This window comes from Scyliorhinus canicula, chromosome 6 (genome assembly GCF_902713615.1).
Source record: "Scyliorhinus canicula chromosome 6, sScyCan1.1, whole genome shotgun sequence".
Taxonomy (NCBI): Eukaryota; Metazoa; Chordata; class Chondrichthyes; order Carcharhiniformes; family Scyliorhinidae; genus Scyliorhinus; species Scyliorhinus canicula.
This window is the reverse complement of record NC_052151.1, coordinates 85,540,662-85,559,889: the sequence shown is the minus strand read 5'-3', so window position 1 is coordinate 85,559,889 and position 19,228 is coordinate 85,540,662. Positions and strand designations below refer to the sequence as shown.

The 19,228-nt window shown below is 44.3% G+C and overlaps 1 protein-coding gene across 1 annotated transcript in view; it reads left to right on the top strand.

The window, feature by feature from the left end:
- Window positions 1-19,228, top strand: part of scara5 (scavenger receptor class A, member 5 (putative)) — a 160,591-nt gene that overhangs the window by 120,573 nt on the left and 20,790 nt on the right. Inside the window, exon 8 of the mRNA XM_038799611.1 lies at window positions 3,179-3,370. Within this exon, the coding sequence (XP_038655539.1) occupies window positions 3,179-3,370 (192 nt within the window). The remainder of the gene's footprint in view (window positions 1-3,178; window positions 3,371-19,228) is intronic.

The window sequence follows — 19,228 nt, the reverse complement described above, 5'->3', positions numbered from 1 at the left end:
CCCAGTACAGGCTGCGGGCCACCTTCCTGCACTTAGATAACGTCACCACCTCGGCCACAATCAGCAGGACCACGACGCAAACCTCCAAAAATTCCTCCATACCGCCAAACTCCTTAACCTCACCTACAATAAGGAGAAATGCGTGTTCCACACCAACCGCTTAGCCATCCTTGGCTACATAGTGGAAAATGGAGTCCTAGGGCCCGACCCCGACCGCATGCGCCCCCTCCTGAAACTCTCTCTCCCCCACTGCCCCAAGGCCCTGAAACGATGCCTGGGTTTTTTCTCATATTACGCCCAATGGGTCCCGAATTATGCGGACAAGGCCCATCCACTCATCAAGTCCACAGTTTTCCCCCTGACGGCTGAGGCCTGCCGGGCCTTCAACCACATCAAGGTGGACATCGCCAAGGCTACGATGCAAGTAGTCAACGGGACCCTCCCCTTTCAAGTGGAGAGCGATGCATCAGACGTGACTCTGGCCGCCACCCTCAACCAGGCGGGCAGACCCATGTCTTTCTTTTCCCGCACCCTCCATGCCTCCAAAATTCGTCACTCCTCTGTCAAAAAGGAGGCCCAAGCCATTGTGGAAGCTGTGTGACGTTGGAGGCATTACCTGGCCAGCAGAAGATTCACTCTCCTCACTGACCAATGGTCAGTTGCCTTCATGTTTAACAACACAGCGGGGCAAGGTAAAAAATGACAAGATCTTGAGGTGGAGGATCGAGCTCTCCATCTATAACTGTGAGATCTTGTATCGCCCAGGGAAGCTCAATGAGCCCCCTGATGCCTTATGCCACGGTCAATGTGCCAGTGCACAAGTGGACCGACTCCGGGCTCTCCATTATGACCTCTGCCACCGGGGGTCACCCGGTTCTTCCATTTTGTCAAGGCCTGCAAACTGCCCTACTCCATTGAGGAGGTCAGGACCGTAACCAGAGACTGCCAAGTCTGCGCAGAGTGCAAGCCACACTTCTACTGGCCAGACAGAGCGCACCTGATGAAGGCCTCCCTCCCCTTTGAGCGCCTCAGCATGGACTTCAAAGGGCCCCACCCCTCCACCGATCGCAACATGTACTTCCTCAACGTAATTGATGAGTACTTCCGGTTCCCTTTCGCCATCCCATGCCCCGACATGACTGCTACCACGGTCATTAAAGCCCTCCACAGCATCTTCACTCTGTTCGGTTTCCCCACCTACATCCCCACCGATCGGGGATCCTCTTTTATGAGTGATGAACTGCGTCAGTTCCTGCTCAACAAGGGCATCGCCTCAAGCAGGACGACCAGCTACAACCCCTGGGGAAACGGGCAGGTGGAGAGGGAGAACGGGAAGGTCTGGAAGGCCGTCCTGCTGGCCCTTCGGTCCAGAAATCTCCTGGTCTCCCGCTGTCAGTAGGTCCTCCCTGATGCGCTCCACTCCATCTGGTCGCTCCTCTGTACCACCAGTAATGAAACCCCTCACGACCGTGTGTTTCCCTTTCCCAAGAAGTCAACCTCTAGGGTCTCGCTCACAACATGGCTGACAGTTCCTGGACCCGTCCTCCTCCAGAAGCATGTGCAGAGCCATAAATTGGACCTCTTGGTTGAGAAAGTCCATCTCCTACATGCAAACCCGCAGTACACCTACGTGGCACACCCAGACGGGTGCCAGGACACAGTCTCCCTCCGGGACCTGGCACCCGCTGGGTCCCCACCCACAACCCCTGACCTGACACCGCTCCTTTCTCCTCCCCAGTTGCCTCATTCACCCCTGTGCCACCCACCCTCCCTCCCTCCAGCGAACCTCACCGCAGCTCCCACCTCAGCAGGATCCGTCCTCCCACTGGATCCATTCAGGGCTGACGAAGACGAGGACAACACGCTCCCGGAGTCACAGGTGACCACATCGGCGCCCACATCACCTCCAGGACTGAGGTGATCGCAGCGGAGGGTCAAAGCCCCCAACAGACTTAATCTGTAATGTTTTCGTCACCCCCGCCGGACTTTTTTTAAACAGGGGGCGAATGTGGTAAACACCACTAATGATATATTGCATGTATTATGGCACTGCCCGTGTATTACAGGTAATACGGTAAATCCCTGCCTGCTGGCTCCTCCCAGCAGGCGCCGTATAAAAGTGTATGCTCTCCTGCGCTGCTTCCATTCTGGTTCCAGCTGCAGGAGGCACAACATCTTGCACAATAAAGCCTCGATTGTTTCACCATTCTCGTCTCGTGTTAATTGACGGTACATCATCCGTCTTTCCTTTACTGATCAAGAGTCCATCTATCTCAGCCTTAAATATACTCAAGGACTCTGCCCCACAGCTCTCTGTGGCAAGAAGTTCCAAAGACACAACCCTCTGAGAGAAGAAATTCCTTCTCATCTCAGTCCTAAATTGGTACCCCTTTAGTCTGAAACTAAGCCCTCTGGTCCAAGATGCTCCCATGAGGGGAAACATCCTCTCAGTATTTACCCTGTCAAGCCCTGTAAGAATATGTTTCAATGAAACCACCTCTCATTCTTCTAAATTCCAATGAGTAGAGTCCCAGCCTGTTTAATCTTTGCTCATAACACAATCGCTCCATACCAGGGATCATCATAGTGAATCTTCTATGAACTGCCTCCAATGGAATAATATGTTTCATTAATAAGGGGACCAAAACTGCTCAAAGTACTCCAGATGTGGTCTCACCTGTATTTTGCACAGTTACAACAAGCCTTTCCTACTCTTTTGCTCCAATTCCTTTGAAATAAGGGCCAACATTCCATTAGCCTTCCTGATTATCTGCTGCACCTGTGTGCTAGCTTTGTGTTTCGTGCACAGGTGCCCCAAAGTTCCTTTGTATTAGACCATAAGACATTGGAGCAGAATTAGGCCACTCAGCCCATCGACTCTGCTCCGCCATTGAATCATGACTGCTATTTTTCTCATCGCCATTCTCCAGCCTTCTCCCCATAACCCCTGATCCCCTTATTGATCAAAAACATATCTATCTCTGTTTTAAAGACACTCAGTGATTGCAGCTTTCTGCAATTTTCTTCATTTAAATAAAACTCTGTCCTTTTGTTCTCCCTTCCAAAATGAACAACTTCACCTTTTCCCACATTACACTCCATTTGCCAACTTTTTGCTCACTTACGTAACCTATGTATATTGGTTTGATGTTAATCAGTTTGTTAATGTTTTCATTAGGAGAAATTGGACCTGTCATAAGACTGGTGAATGGCTCAGGACCTCATGAAGGCAGGGTGGAAGTTTTCTATGACCAGCTATGGGGAACGGTTTGCGATGATAAATGGGACAAGCCAGATGCCGAAGTGGTTTGCAGAATGCTCGGTTTCAAAGAATCTTCTGAAATTCATACAGCAAATAAATTTGGACAAGGTAACATTCTGGTTTTGAGAAAGCAAAAATGTTAATGAGCGTTCGATTTTCTGTTTTCATCAACCAAATTTTATGCTGGCTGGGCATCAGTACATTTTCCATTTAAAGAACAGTGGACACAAAAATACATAAGAGATAGGAGCAGGAGCTGGCCCATTCAATATGGTTATGGGTGCAGATAAATTTCTCGCCCAAAGAGTTCAATGTTTTGGGATATTGATGAAATATCCCATTCAGAAAGACTGACAGTGTGGTACATAATTTTATTGCGACATGTAAATTGTGTTGTTGTGACTGTCAAACTTACATTGATAGAATTCAGATAGAATGAGAGCTTTTAATGATAGAATCACATATAGAAGCCATTGCATGTCCTGACTCCATGAAAGAGCTACAAATTAGTCCCACTGTCCTACTCTTTCCCCACAGGTCTGCAAGTTATAATATAGCACTGTTAAAATAATCATATTAACAGATTGAAATGTTTAAGCATGTAAAACTGTTAAAAATGACAAACCTGTTAAGAAAAATAGACAAACGACACAGTATGAATAAATTCCAGAGAGCAGAAGTAGGCATGGCAGCAAGCACCATCTTCTTTTGAGGTTTGCAACTGCTGTAGTGCAGTGGATGTGGCCTACACCAGTGTTCTTCAAACTTTTTTTCCGGGGACCCTTTTTACCAACCGGCCAACCTTCAGGAACCAACCTGGCCGACCTTCGGGACCCTCGCCGGCCAACCTTCGCGACCCACGCCAGCCGACCTTCACGACCCACGCCGGCCAACCTTTGCGACCCACACCGGCCGACTTGCGCGACTCACCATTTTCTCTTACCTTGTTTGCTGCTGACAAGAATGGAGGAAATGGTTTTAGGTCCCTTTGGCCCTCATACACGCTCCTCCAATGGAACCTGTTGGATGAAGGTGAAGCCTTCTGGTGTCGGAAAGTATGGACTCCATCTGTCCAAAGTTTTTAATTTTTTTCCTGTAACATTTTATTAAATAAACCCACTGGCCCCCCCCCCCCCGAACTTGCAAAAACAATGAGTAAAATAAATGAAAAAAATGAATAAATCCCCCCCGAACTTGTAAAAGAAATGAGTAAAATAAATGAAAAAAATGAATAAACCCACCCGAACTTTTAAAACAAAAGGAATATAATAAATTAAAAAAATGAATAAACACCCCCCGAACTTGTAAAAAAAATAAAATTAATAAAATAAATGAAAAAAATAAAAATTAAATGAATGAAATAAATGAATAAATGAATAAAACCCACTACAGAACTTGTAAAAAAAGCTACAACCGTTCAAAAAAATAGCGGCCGCACTGTGCATGCCAGCCCGATTATCAGCATGCGCGCCGATCAACGTGCGCGCATGCACAATGCGGCAGATTTTTTTTAACATGTTCGCGGCTATTTGCAGCCAGCGTTATGAAAAGCCGGCTGCTGCGCGGGGATTTGCGCAACCGGGAGCGCCGCGGACAACGGCTCCGTGACCCTCCCGACACCCACCCGCGACCCACCCACGGGTCACACCCCAAACTTTGAAGAACACTGGCCTACACAGTTGGCTGGTTTAGCACAGTGGGCTAAATTGCTGGCTTGTAATGCAGAATAAGGCCAGCAGCACGGATTCAGTTCCGTACCGGCCTCCCCAAACAGGCACCGGAATGTGGTGATGAGGGGCTTTTCACAGTAACTTCATTGAAGCCTACTTGTGACAATAAGCGATTATTATTACACGGATATTAGTAAGGCATTTGACAAGATACCACATGGCAGACTGGTCAGAAAAGTGAAATCCCATGGGATAAAGAATGTTGTGGGTTTGCCCCAAAATTGACTCAGTAATAGCAAACAAAGGTTAATGATCGAAGGGTGTTCTTGCGAAAGGAAGGCAGTTTCCAGTGATGTTCCACAGGGCTCAATGTTGGCGCCATTGCTGTTTGTGGTATAAATTAAGGATTTGAACTTAAATGTGGGAGGCATGAATGGGAAATTTTCAAATGACACAAACATCAGCCATTTTGTTGAGAATGAAGAGGATAGGTGTGCACTCCAAAACGATAGCCAAGGGCCGACCCCCACGCCGGGTGGGAGAATCGCGGGAGTGCCGAGCGATTCCCGCCACGCCGCCCTGGCACCCGCATGCAATTCTCCCCCCCCCCCCCCTCCCCCACACAAAACGGCGTGTCGAGTTTTACGACAGGCCGCCCGGAGAATCGCCGCTCGCCGTTTCTTTTTTTTAAAATAATTTTTAATGAAAAATTTTGAATTTATACAACATCAGCTGGGGCTGGTTTAGCTCACTCAGCTAAATCGCTGGCTTTTAAAGCAGACCAAGCAGGCCAGCAGCACGGTTCGATTCCCGTACCAGCCTCCTCGGACAGGCGCCGGAATGTGGCGACTAGGGGCTTTTCACAGTAACTTCATTGAAGCCTACTCGTGACAATAAGCGATTTTCATTTTCATTTTCATTTCAATAACGCACCTTAGTAAAATACCAAAAATAACAATAATATTAACAATCATAAACATTCGCCCCACCTCCATGAACAACATAGGTTCCACTCTCGGAATCAGTCCCCTACTCACCACGAAGAAATCTATCTGAGAGTAGACCCTATGTACGTGGGAGAAGAAAGAGTACTCGCGTCCCCTCGGCCTCACAAACCTCCATGGATCCACCCCACCCATCTGGTCCATAAACCCTCTCAGTACCTTGGCCGCCGCCGGCCTCCTACCCGTCCTAGAGCTGGACCGATCCAGTGAAGGATCCAACACCGTATTAAAGTCCCCCCCATGATCAGACCTCCCGCCTCCTTATCCGGGACCCGTCCCAACATACGCCTCATAAAGCCCGCATTGTCCCAATTTGGGGCATACACACTAGCCAGTACCACCTTCTCTCCTTGTAGCCTGCCCCTAACCATAACATACCTACCCCCCTTATCCGCCACCACCTCCGATGCCTCAAACAACACATTTTTCCCCAACAGAATCGCCACTAATCATTTAAAGCGAAGCCGCTTTGACGCGGCGCCAAGGCCCGGCGCGTGAAATTGACGTGGCGCCACTCCTAGTCCCCTTGGGGTGGGAGAATAGAGGGTAAGGAGCGGCCTCCGACACCGGAGTGAAACACTCCGGTTTTCACTCCACGTCGGTACTTTGTCTCCCGTTGAGAGAATTTCGCCCAAGGTTTGGTTGAGTGTGTGGAAAAGTAGCAAATGGAATTCAATCTGGAATAATGTGAGGTAATGCATTTGGGGAGGGCAAACAAAGCAAGGGAATACTTAATAAACAGGAAGGTATTGAGAGGGGTTGAGGAAATGAGAGACCTTGGAATGCATGTCCACAGGTCCTTGAAGATGGCACGACAGGTAGCCTATGGAATGATTTATTTTATCACACAATGAAGAAGCAGGGATGTAACGCAGGTACAATATAAAATGCTGTTTAGCTCACAGCTGGAGTTTTGCGTATAATTTTGGTTACAAGAGGACATAATTGCTCTGGTCAGAGTACAGATGTGATTTAAAAGAATGTTGCCAGGGTTGGACAATTGCAGCTATGAGGAAGCATGAGGCAGTGTGGGCTTGATTTCCTTGGAACAGAGGAGGCTGAGTGGTGACTTGATTGAAGTGTTCAAAATTATGAGAGGCCTAAATAGAGTAGCAAGCAACGTATTGTTTCGCGTAGTAAAAATGTCAATTACTAAAGGGCATAGATTTAAGATGATTTGGTAAAAGGATTAGAGAAGAAATTAGGAAATGGTGGCGCAGTGGTTAGCACTGCTGCCTCACAGCACTGAGAGCCTGGGTTTGATCCCAGACCTGTATCATTGTCCGCGTGGAGTTTGCACATTCTCCCCTTTTTGCGTGGGTCTCAGTCCTACAACCCAACGATGTGCAGGGTAGGTCAATTGGCAATGCTAAATTGCCTCTTAATTGGAAAAAAAAAGAATTGGATAGTTTAAATTTTTTTTTAAAGCTTTTTCACCCAGAGGGTGGTAGGTGTCTGGAATTCGCTGCCCAGATTGGTGGTTGAGGTAGAAACCCTCAACCCATTCAAAGGGTACCTGGATCTACATCTCGAGCGCTGTAACTTGCACTGCTATGGACCAGGTGTTGGAATGTGGGATTGGAGTGGGTAGTTAGTGTTTTCAGCCAAAGCAGACACAGTGTGCTGTAACTTTTCTATGGTCCTATGCCCAATGAGTCAAGGATGTCAATGTTCATCTTATGTCTGACCATTTCCATAAGCTTATGTACCTAACACCCCATTTCAAAACAGCATGTATGATAAATTATACTGAGACTGATACCTAGTTTGATAAATGTAGGAATTTCAGGGAGATTGTATTGTATTTATTTGGTGCAATATAGGTTAGAAACCTGGGTGAGCTGAAAAGGCTTCTGAAGAAATACAGCCAGAGATTCTGCATTATTCTGACGGGGTGTCAAGTTTCTTTCTTTAAAGCATTCTCAAAAGATCTCTCTTTCTCAAAGTTGAGTATTCATGCCCCCTCTGTACAGCAAGTATTCCTGAGTGTTAACTCTATTTAAAAATGGATTGTAACCTGCGATGGTTTTGTTGTTGAGTGGAAATAAAGATAGCAGTTAAGGGTTATTGTGTCATTGTATTGATTAGCATTGTTTAAGGGGTAATTGTGTGATGTTAAACATATTTTAATACTGTTTTAGTAATAAAGTTCATTTTCATATACCATATCCCTATTTTGTGTGAAATCACTCCTGGAGCAAGGTATCCTTTCCTCTAAATCTCACAAAATTTAAATTAAAATATTTTGGTTTCTGTCCTGTATCCTAGTCATTGTTGGGGTTCGGTCTTGGATTATGATACTAGGGTCAGATTATTATTAATAATAATAATCGCTTATTGTCACAACTAGGCTTCAATTAAGTTACTGTGAAAAGCCCCTAGTCACGAACATTCCGGCCCCTGTTTGGGGAGGCTGGTACGGGAATTGAACCCGCACTGCTGGCGTTGTTCTGCATTACAAGCCAGCTGTTTAGCCCACTGTGCTGGCTGATTATCACAAGGGGCGCAGGAATCGGGAATTGGAGCCAATCCTGCCTCCACTTTCAGCCTGCTAGGAAGTAGGATGATCCCAGGGTCAAGGCTTTAGTACAACCTGCAGACAGGTCTGTTGCCCTTAATAGCTTACCTGAGGTGGGAACAGGGGCTGGCAGACTCCAGAACGGGCAAGTTAAAACACATTGTTCCATTCCTGCTCTGTATGTAAGAATTCTGCTTATTTAATGCTCAAGACCACCAGCAACAAACCTCAGCAAAAATAATCATTAGATAGACATGTGCACTAAACCTGTCCCTAAAAGCAATATAGAAGGCCACTTAGAATGGGTAGTCATTTTGTCAATTGTGTAAGATGCCCAATCCACATTTTACTTGGTGGCTGGCCAATTGGCAGAATGCAGAATAATTAACAGCAGTAATCTAGTTTAATATTCATTTTTATGAGAAAACATCTCCCAGTTTGGAGGTCAGACTATTGCTAATCATATTTCCCATCAGAGAGAGAATGAGCCCAATAAATTATCACCTTGCAAATGTCCAAAATGAGCAACCAGGTTGCTGTTCATTGTTAGCAGTTCATTGTTCGCCTTTTCACACAGAAAGATGGTAATTCCTACAACAGTGTATGTCAATAACAGGTAAAACATTGGCGAATATCTTGTTTAATTGGAGGTTAAATCATCCATTCACAGCACTGCCATGACTCACCTCAATGAACACATGAAAATCATGTTATACTACCCATATTTTTATGATAAACTGCATAAAAGGCAAAACCATTTTACTTTTAAAGACTGTAAAATAAGAAAAAATATTTTACTTTTATATTTTAAAACTGTGCCCACCTCCATCTCATTGTTCTTGCCTCCAAGAAGCTGGTGAACACTGGTTACCCTCCTAAAAATCACAAAGGATTCCTTAGATAAGCTCTTAATTATCCCGCCATGATGTAAATGGGTGCATTAAAGCTGTTTGTGGCCTGTTCTCTCTCCCGCCAATATGAAATTGGTGCAGGGCAGAGACAGAGGTTGGCCTTCCCTTGATTGCCTACCTCTGTTTCCATTTGATTGGGGTTGGGAAAATCGCATCCTGAGGGACCAGAGATAAACACTGCTAACGTGGTTCATAATCCTTCTGTGCCAAGTGTGTTCTAATGGTGTAAAGGCACCAATTAGAGAAATTGGGCTTGTTCTCCTTGGAGCAGACAAGATTAAGAGGTGACCTAATTCCGGTGTTCAAAATTCTGAACGATGTTGACAGGTAAAGAAGGATATTCTGTTTCCACAGGGGGTCACAATTTCAAGAGAGTTAGGTGTGAGCTGAGGAGAAACGTCTTTACTCAGAGAGTTGTTGAGGTTTGGAATGCACTGCCTGGGAGAGTGGAGGAGGAGGTTTCAAAAGAGAGCTGGATATATATTTGAAAGTGCTGAATTTAGAGGGCCACGGAGATAGGGCTGGGGAATGGGACTAGCTAGGTTGCTTTTTTAGGAGCCGGTGCAGTCACAATGGGCTGAATGGCTTCCTTCTGTGCTGTAAATAACAAACAAACAAACAAATTGCTCATAAGTAATTGTGTAAACACATTGGGTGTTCATTTATTGAGACTAGGCACATGGGAACATTTTACAAAGGTATAAAGCATGAAAACACCTGCTGCAAAGCTGACTGTTGTGTATTCTAATCAAAACCAACTCTGAAAATTAAGCTGCATCACATAGCACACTTCCTTTCTAGTGATGTCATGCTCCTATACCTTAAAGGCAATTCAAACACTCCTATTTCTTTTTAAAGATACTTTTTCCTTCTTCCACAAAAGTATAACAATTGAAAATAGAGATTCATGTTTATTCACCATTACATAAGTGTATAGGATTGGTAAATCTATGAGTCTCTAAAGCATAGAGGTAATCTATCGACTGGTACATTCAGATCTTGTCATGCCAACCTTGTCTGGAGGTTTTCTTAATTGTTCACAGTGATCCGTGACAATTGGTATTCTTGGATATTCCTGATCACATTTGCGATTTTGTCCTAGATGCAAAAGGACTAGATGGTGATTGAGATCTGGAATGGGTCTGATTCATCCTCTGTTGCACCTCACTGTTGTGCCTTCATGTGTAATTACTTCATGGGACCTTAGTTCGGAACAAATCCTTGTCATCTTGGCTGGTTGCTGTCTACCTTCTGTGGGATCCTGGATATGAACTAGTCCCAACTGTAAACATAGAATTCTGTACCTACAATTTTATTGTGCATGGTGGCCATCTTCTCCTGCAGTTTTAAAATTTGCTCTCTGTTGAATAATGGGTACTTGGTAAAGTAGTCAACAATGACAATGAAGTTTGTGCCATGAAGATGAAAGATATCAGATCCAATTCTGGACCAAGGATGGGTCAGAACATCATGTGGAATCAATGGTTCTTTGTGCTGGTTTGGCATATGTCTCACTTCTTGACAATCACTTTAATGCTACCTCTCATACTCGGTCAGTAAGCTGTGGGCAGGATTCCCCAGCATCATGTTTCTCGGCAGTGGGAGATGGCGCGCCACTTGCTGGCGGCGGGATTCTCTGCTCTCGCCGCTGTCAATGGGAATTCCCATTAAAGCCACCCTGTGCCGCTGGAAAACCCTCGAGCGTGGGTGTGTTGCCAGAGAACCAGGGACCAGAGAACCCCGCTGTTAGCAAACAGCTGGAGAATTCCGACCTGTTTCTCTTGTGCATCTTCTCATCCAATGTATGTGCATGTGTGAATGAGTGGTAGCATCTATGTTTTCCATGAGACTGATGGTGTAAATCATGTGTCGCCCACTCTTCGCCTCATGTATGTCTCGGATGGAATACTGAATGGTCATTCTTATTGTTTGAAGGTACCCATTGTGTATGGTCTATATCGGGGTGGGCAAACTTTTCCGTGCAAGGGCCACATTCAGAAATTCACAATTTTAAAGGGCCGCATAGTATATTAAGTAAAATAATTACTTCACCCGGTTATGATTCTGGGCGCCTCATATAGAACATAGAACATAGAACAGTACAGCACAGAACAGGCCCTTCGGCCCACGATGTTGTGCCGAGCAATGATCACCCTACTCAAGTCAACGTATCCACCCTATACCAGTAAGTAACCCAACAGCCCCCCCCCCCCCCATTAACCTTAAAAAAAAAATTTTTATGACTTGGTGGGCCGCATAAAGACCTTTGGCGGGCCGCATGCAGCCCGCGGGCCGTAGTTTGTCCACCCCTGGTCTATATTGATCAGTGCACAGCACTTTACAGCTGCATCAGCCTTTACTCTTCTGCTGCCAATGGCCCTTTCTGCCACATGCTTTGCAGAATTGATGGAAAACTAGGCATTTCCTTGGAGCATACAGAAGGCCACACCTTCCATATGGCTTACCAGGCTTGTGTGTTTAATTGAGCGTGTCAACAATTGGGGTTCTGCTCAAAACCTGTAAACTTTGCCAACCTTCACTTCATTCTTACTTAAATGGAAACAAATCAATAAATTTTAGTATATGTTTCATTCACTTTTGTAAATTAGAATGAATATTATACAGTTATTCCAAGGACTCTAAGCTAACATTGCTGAAAAACGTAGAATGACTAAAAAATGAGTGGACCAGACAAAGCATCTGCAAAAAATGTTTAATAATTTTGTATCAATTTGATCCAGACATACAGCTTTAGAAGTTTAAAAAGGTCTTAAAGATTCTGCTTCATGACAGATTCCTATGTAGGTGAGAAGTCAGCTTCAAAAGTGAACTATAAATTGGAACAAAGTGGACCTTGATGGAAAGTGTTGAATAAATAGTGGAGGGAGGATTTAATTTAACTTATTATTGTTTACATGTTAAACACTGTCTCACTTTTGATATTTATTTTTTTTATCTCAAAAACCAGTTGGCAGGACGGATTTCAGAATTTTCCCAGATTTTCTTTTGCACATTGAAGGAAATAGTCACAGTATGTTTTCCTAACAGAAAAAAGCTGCACAATGTTATTCTAATATTTAATTTCAGGGCAGGAGCTCATTGTGATTCCTGATATATGGGCTCCTTTTAACTTTGACTGTAATGAGTGCAGTATGTTTGTTGCACATGGCTGGGAATTCTTTTTTGAGTTTTCAATGTTATTGTAGGCCTTAAAAATGTTGGACAGGATTTTACCTTTGAAATATCACCCCTTTATGGGAGGGTAGAGGTGTAAAACTCTAGATTACAATCAAGCCCTGAAGAAATTGGCACATGTCTCCACTCCAAAACCAACTTTCTTGATAACTGCCTACCCTAGGTTGGGGAGTTGGGGGAGTGGGGGAGCGCGTAATATTTGGGCATGGTCAAACTCTCCCTTCAATTTTTCCTATTAAATGTCCCTAATCCAGCCTTGCAAAAATGTAAATGCAATATTAGCTCAACAGAGTGGAGCTTTGAAATGGATAAAACATACAGGAGGGTGCTTTTTTTGAACCTAGCAGAATCTTGCTATAAGTTTCACAGCACGGCTATTTTTGCAATTGCGCGCAGTGCCACATCACTGGAAGAGTTTTCCTGATATAAAAGTGAGTTTTGGAAAAATTAAAATTTGGCATTGAGAAAAAGGATTTCCGAATAGGAAGTCCTCTATTCCTGTGTTATAAAGAGGAAGGAGATGAAGAAATGAAATAGGCTTGATCAAAGAAACTTCAAGCAATGCATCACAGAAGACATTTGTCTCCAAATCAGTTATACTCATTTCATAGAATTTACACATCCACAATTCTTGTGGTGACTTTCCTGGCCATCTATGCCTCACCGAGCTGAGTTTCTCTCTGAAGTTTAATGGGAGGATTATGCCAGCTGCTGGATGCAGACTTATAGCCCATTGCAATGAGGTCTGTAACTTTGTAGCAGTGAATATATCCACTTCCTTTAATATTTTTGCCACTGGGTCTTTCTATGTTAGTGCTGTCCAAAATCCCAGTCCAAAGATGTGCAGGTTAGGTGGATAGACCATGATAAAATTGCCCCTTAGTGTTTGGGGATGTACAGGTTAGGTGGGGTTATGGGGATAGGGCGGGGGAATGGGCCTTGGTAGGGCCCTCTTTCAGAGGGTCAGTGCAGACTCAATGGGCCAAATGGCCTCCTTCTGCACTGTAGAGATTCTATATGACTCTAATACATTTAACACTTGCAATTTAATGTGATCTCAGACACTACCAAAAACAAAACAACAATCAAGCAGCAAAGTAACATTCAGTATATAATTCTTAAAGTTTGCATATTATAAATCAACACATAACACATGGTATAAATATGAAAATCTGTGATGCAATCCGGGATCTCAGTGACCAGGTTGCGGCCAGTTGCTAAATTTGCATCCTCTTTGATCACTGCTGTTAGGGGCTGTCTAGGGGCTGGTTTAGCTCACTGGGCTAAATTGCTGGCTTTTAAAGCAGACCAAGGCAGGCCAGCAGCACGGTTCAATTCCCATACCAGCCTCCCCGAACAGGCACCAGAATGTGGCGACTAGGGGCTTTTCACAGTAACTTCATTTGAAGCCTACTTGTGACAATAAGCGATTTTCATTTCATTTTTCATTATGAGAAGTTGCTGCGGGCAACCTCTGACATACTTAAATTGATGCATAGTTACGTTACAGCATCCTGATGAGAGCCAGCACAGCCAATCAAAGTGTCCAATGCTGGGTGTCCACCTTGTGATTGATTAATTCCCACTGCTGGGACAATACAAGGGGGCGGAAGATTGCCGTGGTTTTATTTCTTGTGCCCCCATTTGCTGTTTTTGTGATCTCCAATTGAGGTCATGACCCACAGATTGGGAACTGCCGTTCTAGGCAGCCTCGGGTGACATTCTTTTAAAAAATCAGATAGTACTAGTTGCCACTGGATAGGGGTGGTGACTAATGCACAACTTAAATTGAGTTTTCAATTACATTCTTAAATGGATCTGTGAAGCAAAGAGAACAAGGAGTCTTATTCTGCAGACTGGTAGAATTGCAAGGATGCTGTTAGTATGAAAGATGCAGACAGTAGTTGATTATTTCGGTCAGTGTACCTGGCGTTCTGTACTAGAAGCAGAAAACCAAAACCAATAACGTCAATTTCTCTTCAGAAATTTGGTAACTTTTTAAACCAGGAAGCTCCTTTCTTTCAAATTGCTACTCCTCAAATTCAGGGCACAGGTTAGAACTGGCACTCTCAAACTGAATGTGAAATTCTGTCATGATATGATCACTCTGGCCTGGAGGATCCTTTACTATGAGGTCTTTAATTAATCTACAAACTCATCCTTCAGGCTACCTTTGCAAATTTGATTTGATCCATCAATGTGAAAATTAAAGTCACCCATGATTATTGCAATATATTTCTTGCAAGCCCCTATTATTTCTTGCTCACTCTGTGTTCTTACCAAGGCCATATATTTATATTGGCTGCAGTTTAAATGCCCAAGATTACATTCTATCTCAAGATGCAATCTTTGTGCTTGCCTGCTTGCTTTAAGTAGGTTATTACTGTGTTAGTGCCACTTGATAGTGCTATTGACAAAACCTTACATCACTTTGCTAATAATGGGAGATGGCTGATGGAGTGATAAGTGGCCAGATTGGATTTTATAGAATGGTCACAACACAGGAGATTATTCAACCCACCACATTGTGCTGGCCCTCTGAAGGGGCAATTCTCCTCGTGCTTTTTATTGTAGTTCTGAAAATCGCCTTTTCAGATAACAATCCAACTTTGATTTGAAAACCTCAGTTGATTCTGCCTCAACCACACATGCAGGCAGTGCATTCCAGATCGGAACCACATGTACTCAATCCGTGGTGTGAGACTTGAATCACAGCCTTCTGACTCAGAGACAAGAGTTCTGCCATCTGAGCCACAGTTGACACACACATTAAGTTGAACTAGCTGCCTTGGTGGGCTTTAAACGTGTGTCCCCAGAGCATTAGCCAGGGTCTCTCAATTACTAGTCTAGTGACATTCTGTACCGTCACTCCAATCAGTTTGATACAACTGAGTGACTTGCTTGGCAATTTCAGAGGAATTGCCTTGCTTTTTCTGGACAGGCCATACTTGGATGTTTTTCTACTTATTAGGTAGATACCAATGTGAGTGGCACGGTGGCGCAGTAGTTAGCACTGCTGTCTCACGCCGCTGAGGGCCTGGGTTCGATCCTGGCCCCGGGTAACTGTCCATGTGAAGTTTGCACATTCTACCCGTGTCTGCGTGGGTCTCACCCCCACAACCCAAAGATGTGCAGGGTAGATGGATTGACCACGCTAAATTACCCTTAATTGGAAAAATAAATTGGGTACTCTGAATTTATTTTTTAAAAGATCGATGCTAATGTTGTAGCTGTACTGGAACAACTTGGCTAGGGGCGCAGCTAGTGACGGAGTGTGAATCTTCTGTATTATGGCCAGGATGTTGTCAGGACTCATAGCCTTTGCAGTAATAATAATCTTTAGTAGCGTCACAAATGAAATGAAATGAAATGAAAATCACTTATTGTCATAAGTAGACTTCAAATGAAGTTATTGTGAAAAGCTCCTAGTCGCCACATTCCAGGGCCTGTTCAGGGAGGCTGGTACGGGAATTGAACCATGCTGCTGGCCTGCCTTGGTCTGCTTTAAAAGCCAATAGGTCTACATTAACACTGTAATGAAATTACTGTGAAAATCCTCTAGTCAGGTACACTGAGGGAGAATTTAGTCTGTCCAATTCACCTAACAAGCACATTTTCAGGATTTTGTGGGAGGAAACTGGAGCACCCGGAGGAAACTCACGCAGACACGGGTAGAACGTGCAAACTCCGCATAGACAGTGACCTAAGCCACAAATCGAACCCAGGTCCCTGGTGCTGTGAAACAACATTGCTAACCACTGTGCTACTGTGCCACCCGCTTTACCCTGTATTCCCTGCTTTCAACCATTTCTTGAATTGAATTGGGTAAAGACTGACACCTGTGATGTTGGAAACCTCAGGAGGAGGCTAGGATGTATCAGCCACCCACTGGCTGAAGACTGTTGCAAATGCTTCTGTCTTATTTTTTGGACTGATGGGCTGGGCTCCCACCATCATTAAGGATGGGAATATTTGTGGAGCCTCCTCCCCCAGTTAGTTGTTTAATTGTCCACCACCAGTCAAACTGGATGTTAGTGGACTGCAAAGTTTTGATCTGATCTGTTGGTTGTTTCCATTGTTTGGCAGGCAACTGGATCTGTGTAGTCATTTCACCAGATTGGCATCTCCTTTTTATGCCTCATGCTGTTCCTGGAATGCTGTTCCCATTGAGCCAGGGCTCATCCCCTGGATTGATGGTAATGCTAGAGCTATGAACCATGGTTGAATATAGTTCCGCTGCGCTGGTGGCCCACAGCGCCTCATTGATGCCCAGTTCGGAGCTGCTTGATCTTTTATGAATCTCTTAGTTAGTACGGTGTCCGTGTCACACAACATGATGAAGGGTATGTTCAGTGTGAAGAAAGGTTAATCTTCACAAGGATTGTGTGGCGTCACTTGCATCAATACTGTAATGGACATGCATCTGTGAAAGAAACACATTAGGTTAAAGACATTACTATTATAAGTTTAAATCACCCAAATGATTCAGAGATAGTCTTTCATGGCAGAGATCACAGCAGATCCAGCTCACTGCAAACACAGACACACCCAAGCTCTTTTTCTCAAAACTGAAAACAAAAGTGAGCTCAGCTCCTCCCACCCTCTGACATCACTTCAGTAATATGAGCTGCTCCATTTCTTAAAGGTACATTGATTAAACATCCATTTCTTAAAGGTACTCTCACATGACACATGGGATATAGGTGTTGGTTGTCCATTCCTAATTTCCCTTGAACTGAGTAGCTTGCTAAGTCATTTCAGAAGACAGTTAAGAGTAAACTGTGGGTCTGGAGTTACATATAGGCCAGAGGCCAGGCCGTATTGGATTTGGTACTGGGTAATGAACCAGGACAGGTGTTAGATTTGGAGGTAGGTGAGCACTTTGGTGATAGTGACCATAATTCTATAGCAGTTCTATTGGCATTGTTAGTCAAGGACAGTATTACGGTGGCTGAGAGGACATTTGATGAGGACTCAAATACTGAGGTAGTATGGGCTGAGTTAAGAAACAGGAAAGGAGAGGTCACCCTGTTAGGGCTTTTCTATAGGCCTCTGAAAAGTTCCAGAGATGCAGAGGAAAGGATTGCAAAGATGATTCTGGATAGGAGCGAAAGTAACAGGGTAGTTGTTATGGGGGACTTTAACTTTCCAAATATTGACTGGAAACACTATAGTTCGAGTACTTTAGATGGGTCCGTTTTTGTCCAATGTGTGCATGAGGGTTTCCTGACGCAGTGTGTAGATAGGCCAACAATATGCGAGGCCGTATTGGATTTGGTACTGGGTAATGAACCAGGACAGGTGTTAGATTTGGAGATAGGTGAGCACTTTGGTGATAGTGACCACAATTCAATTACGTTTACTTTAGCGATGGAAAGGGATAGGTATACACCACAGGGCAAGAGTTATAGCTGGGGGAAAGGCAATTATGATGCGATGAGGCAAGACTTAGGATGCATCGACTGGAGAGGAAAACTGCAGGGGATGGGTACAATGGAAATGTGGAGTATGTTCAAGGAACAGCTACTGCGTGTCCTTGATAAGTATGTACCTGTCAGGCAGGGAGGAAGTGGTCGAGCGAGGGAACCATGGGTTACTAAAGCAGTTGAAACACTTGTCAAGAGGAAGAAGGAGGCTTATGTAAAGATGAGACGTGATGGTTCAGTTAGGGCGCTTGAGAGTTACAAGTTAACTAGGAAGGCTCTAAAGAGAGAGCTAAGAAGAGCCAGGCGAGGACATGAGAAGTCTTTGGCAGGTAGGATCAAGGATAACCCTAAAGTTTTCTATAGATATGTGAGGAATAGAAGAATGACTAAGTTAAGAGTAGGGCCAGTCAAGGACAGTAGTGGGAAGTTGTGTGTGGAGTCCGAGGAGATAGGAGAGGTGCTAAATGAGTATTTTTCATCTATATTCACACAGGAAAAAGACAAAGTTGTCGAGGAGAATACTGAGATACAGGCTACTAGACTAGAAGGGCTTGAGGTTCATAAGGAGGAGGTGTTAGCGATTCTGGAAAGTGTGAAAATAGATAAGTCCCCTGGGCCGGATGAGATTTATCCTAGGATTCTCTGGGAAGCTAGGGAGGAGATTGCTGAGCCTTTGGCTTTGATCTTTAAGTCATCTTTGTCTACAGGAATAGTGCCAGAAGACTGGAGGAAATGTTGTCCCCTTGTTCAAGAAGGGGAGTAGAGATAACCCCGGTAACTACAGACCAGTGAGCCTTACTTCTGTTGTGGGAAAAGTCTTGGAAAGGTTTATAAGAGATAGGTTGTATAATCATCTGGAAAGGAATAATTTGATTAGAGATAGTCAACATGGTTTTGTGAAGGGTAGGTCGTGCCTCACAAACCTCATTGAGTTCTTCGAGAAGGTGACCAAACAGGTGGATGAGGGGAAAGCAGTTGATGTGGTGTATATGGATTTCAGTAAAGCATTTGATAACGTTCTCAACGGTAGGCTATTGCAGAAAATACAGAAGCATGGGATTCAGGGTGATTTAGCAGTTTGGATCAGAAATTGGCTAGCTGATAGAAGACAAAGGGTGGTGGTTGATGGGAAATGTTCTGACTGGTGTCCAGTTACTAGTGGTGTACCACAAGGATCTGTTTTGGGCCCGCTACTGTTTGTCATTTTTATAAATGACCTGGAGGAGGGCGTAGAAGGATGGG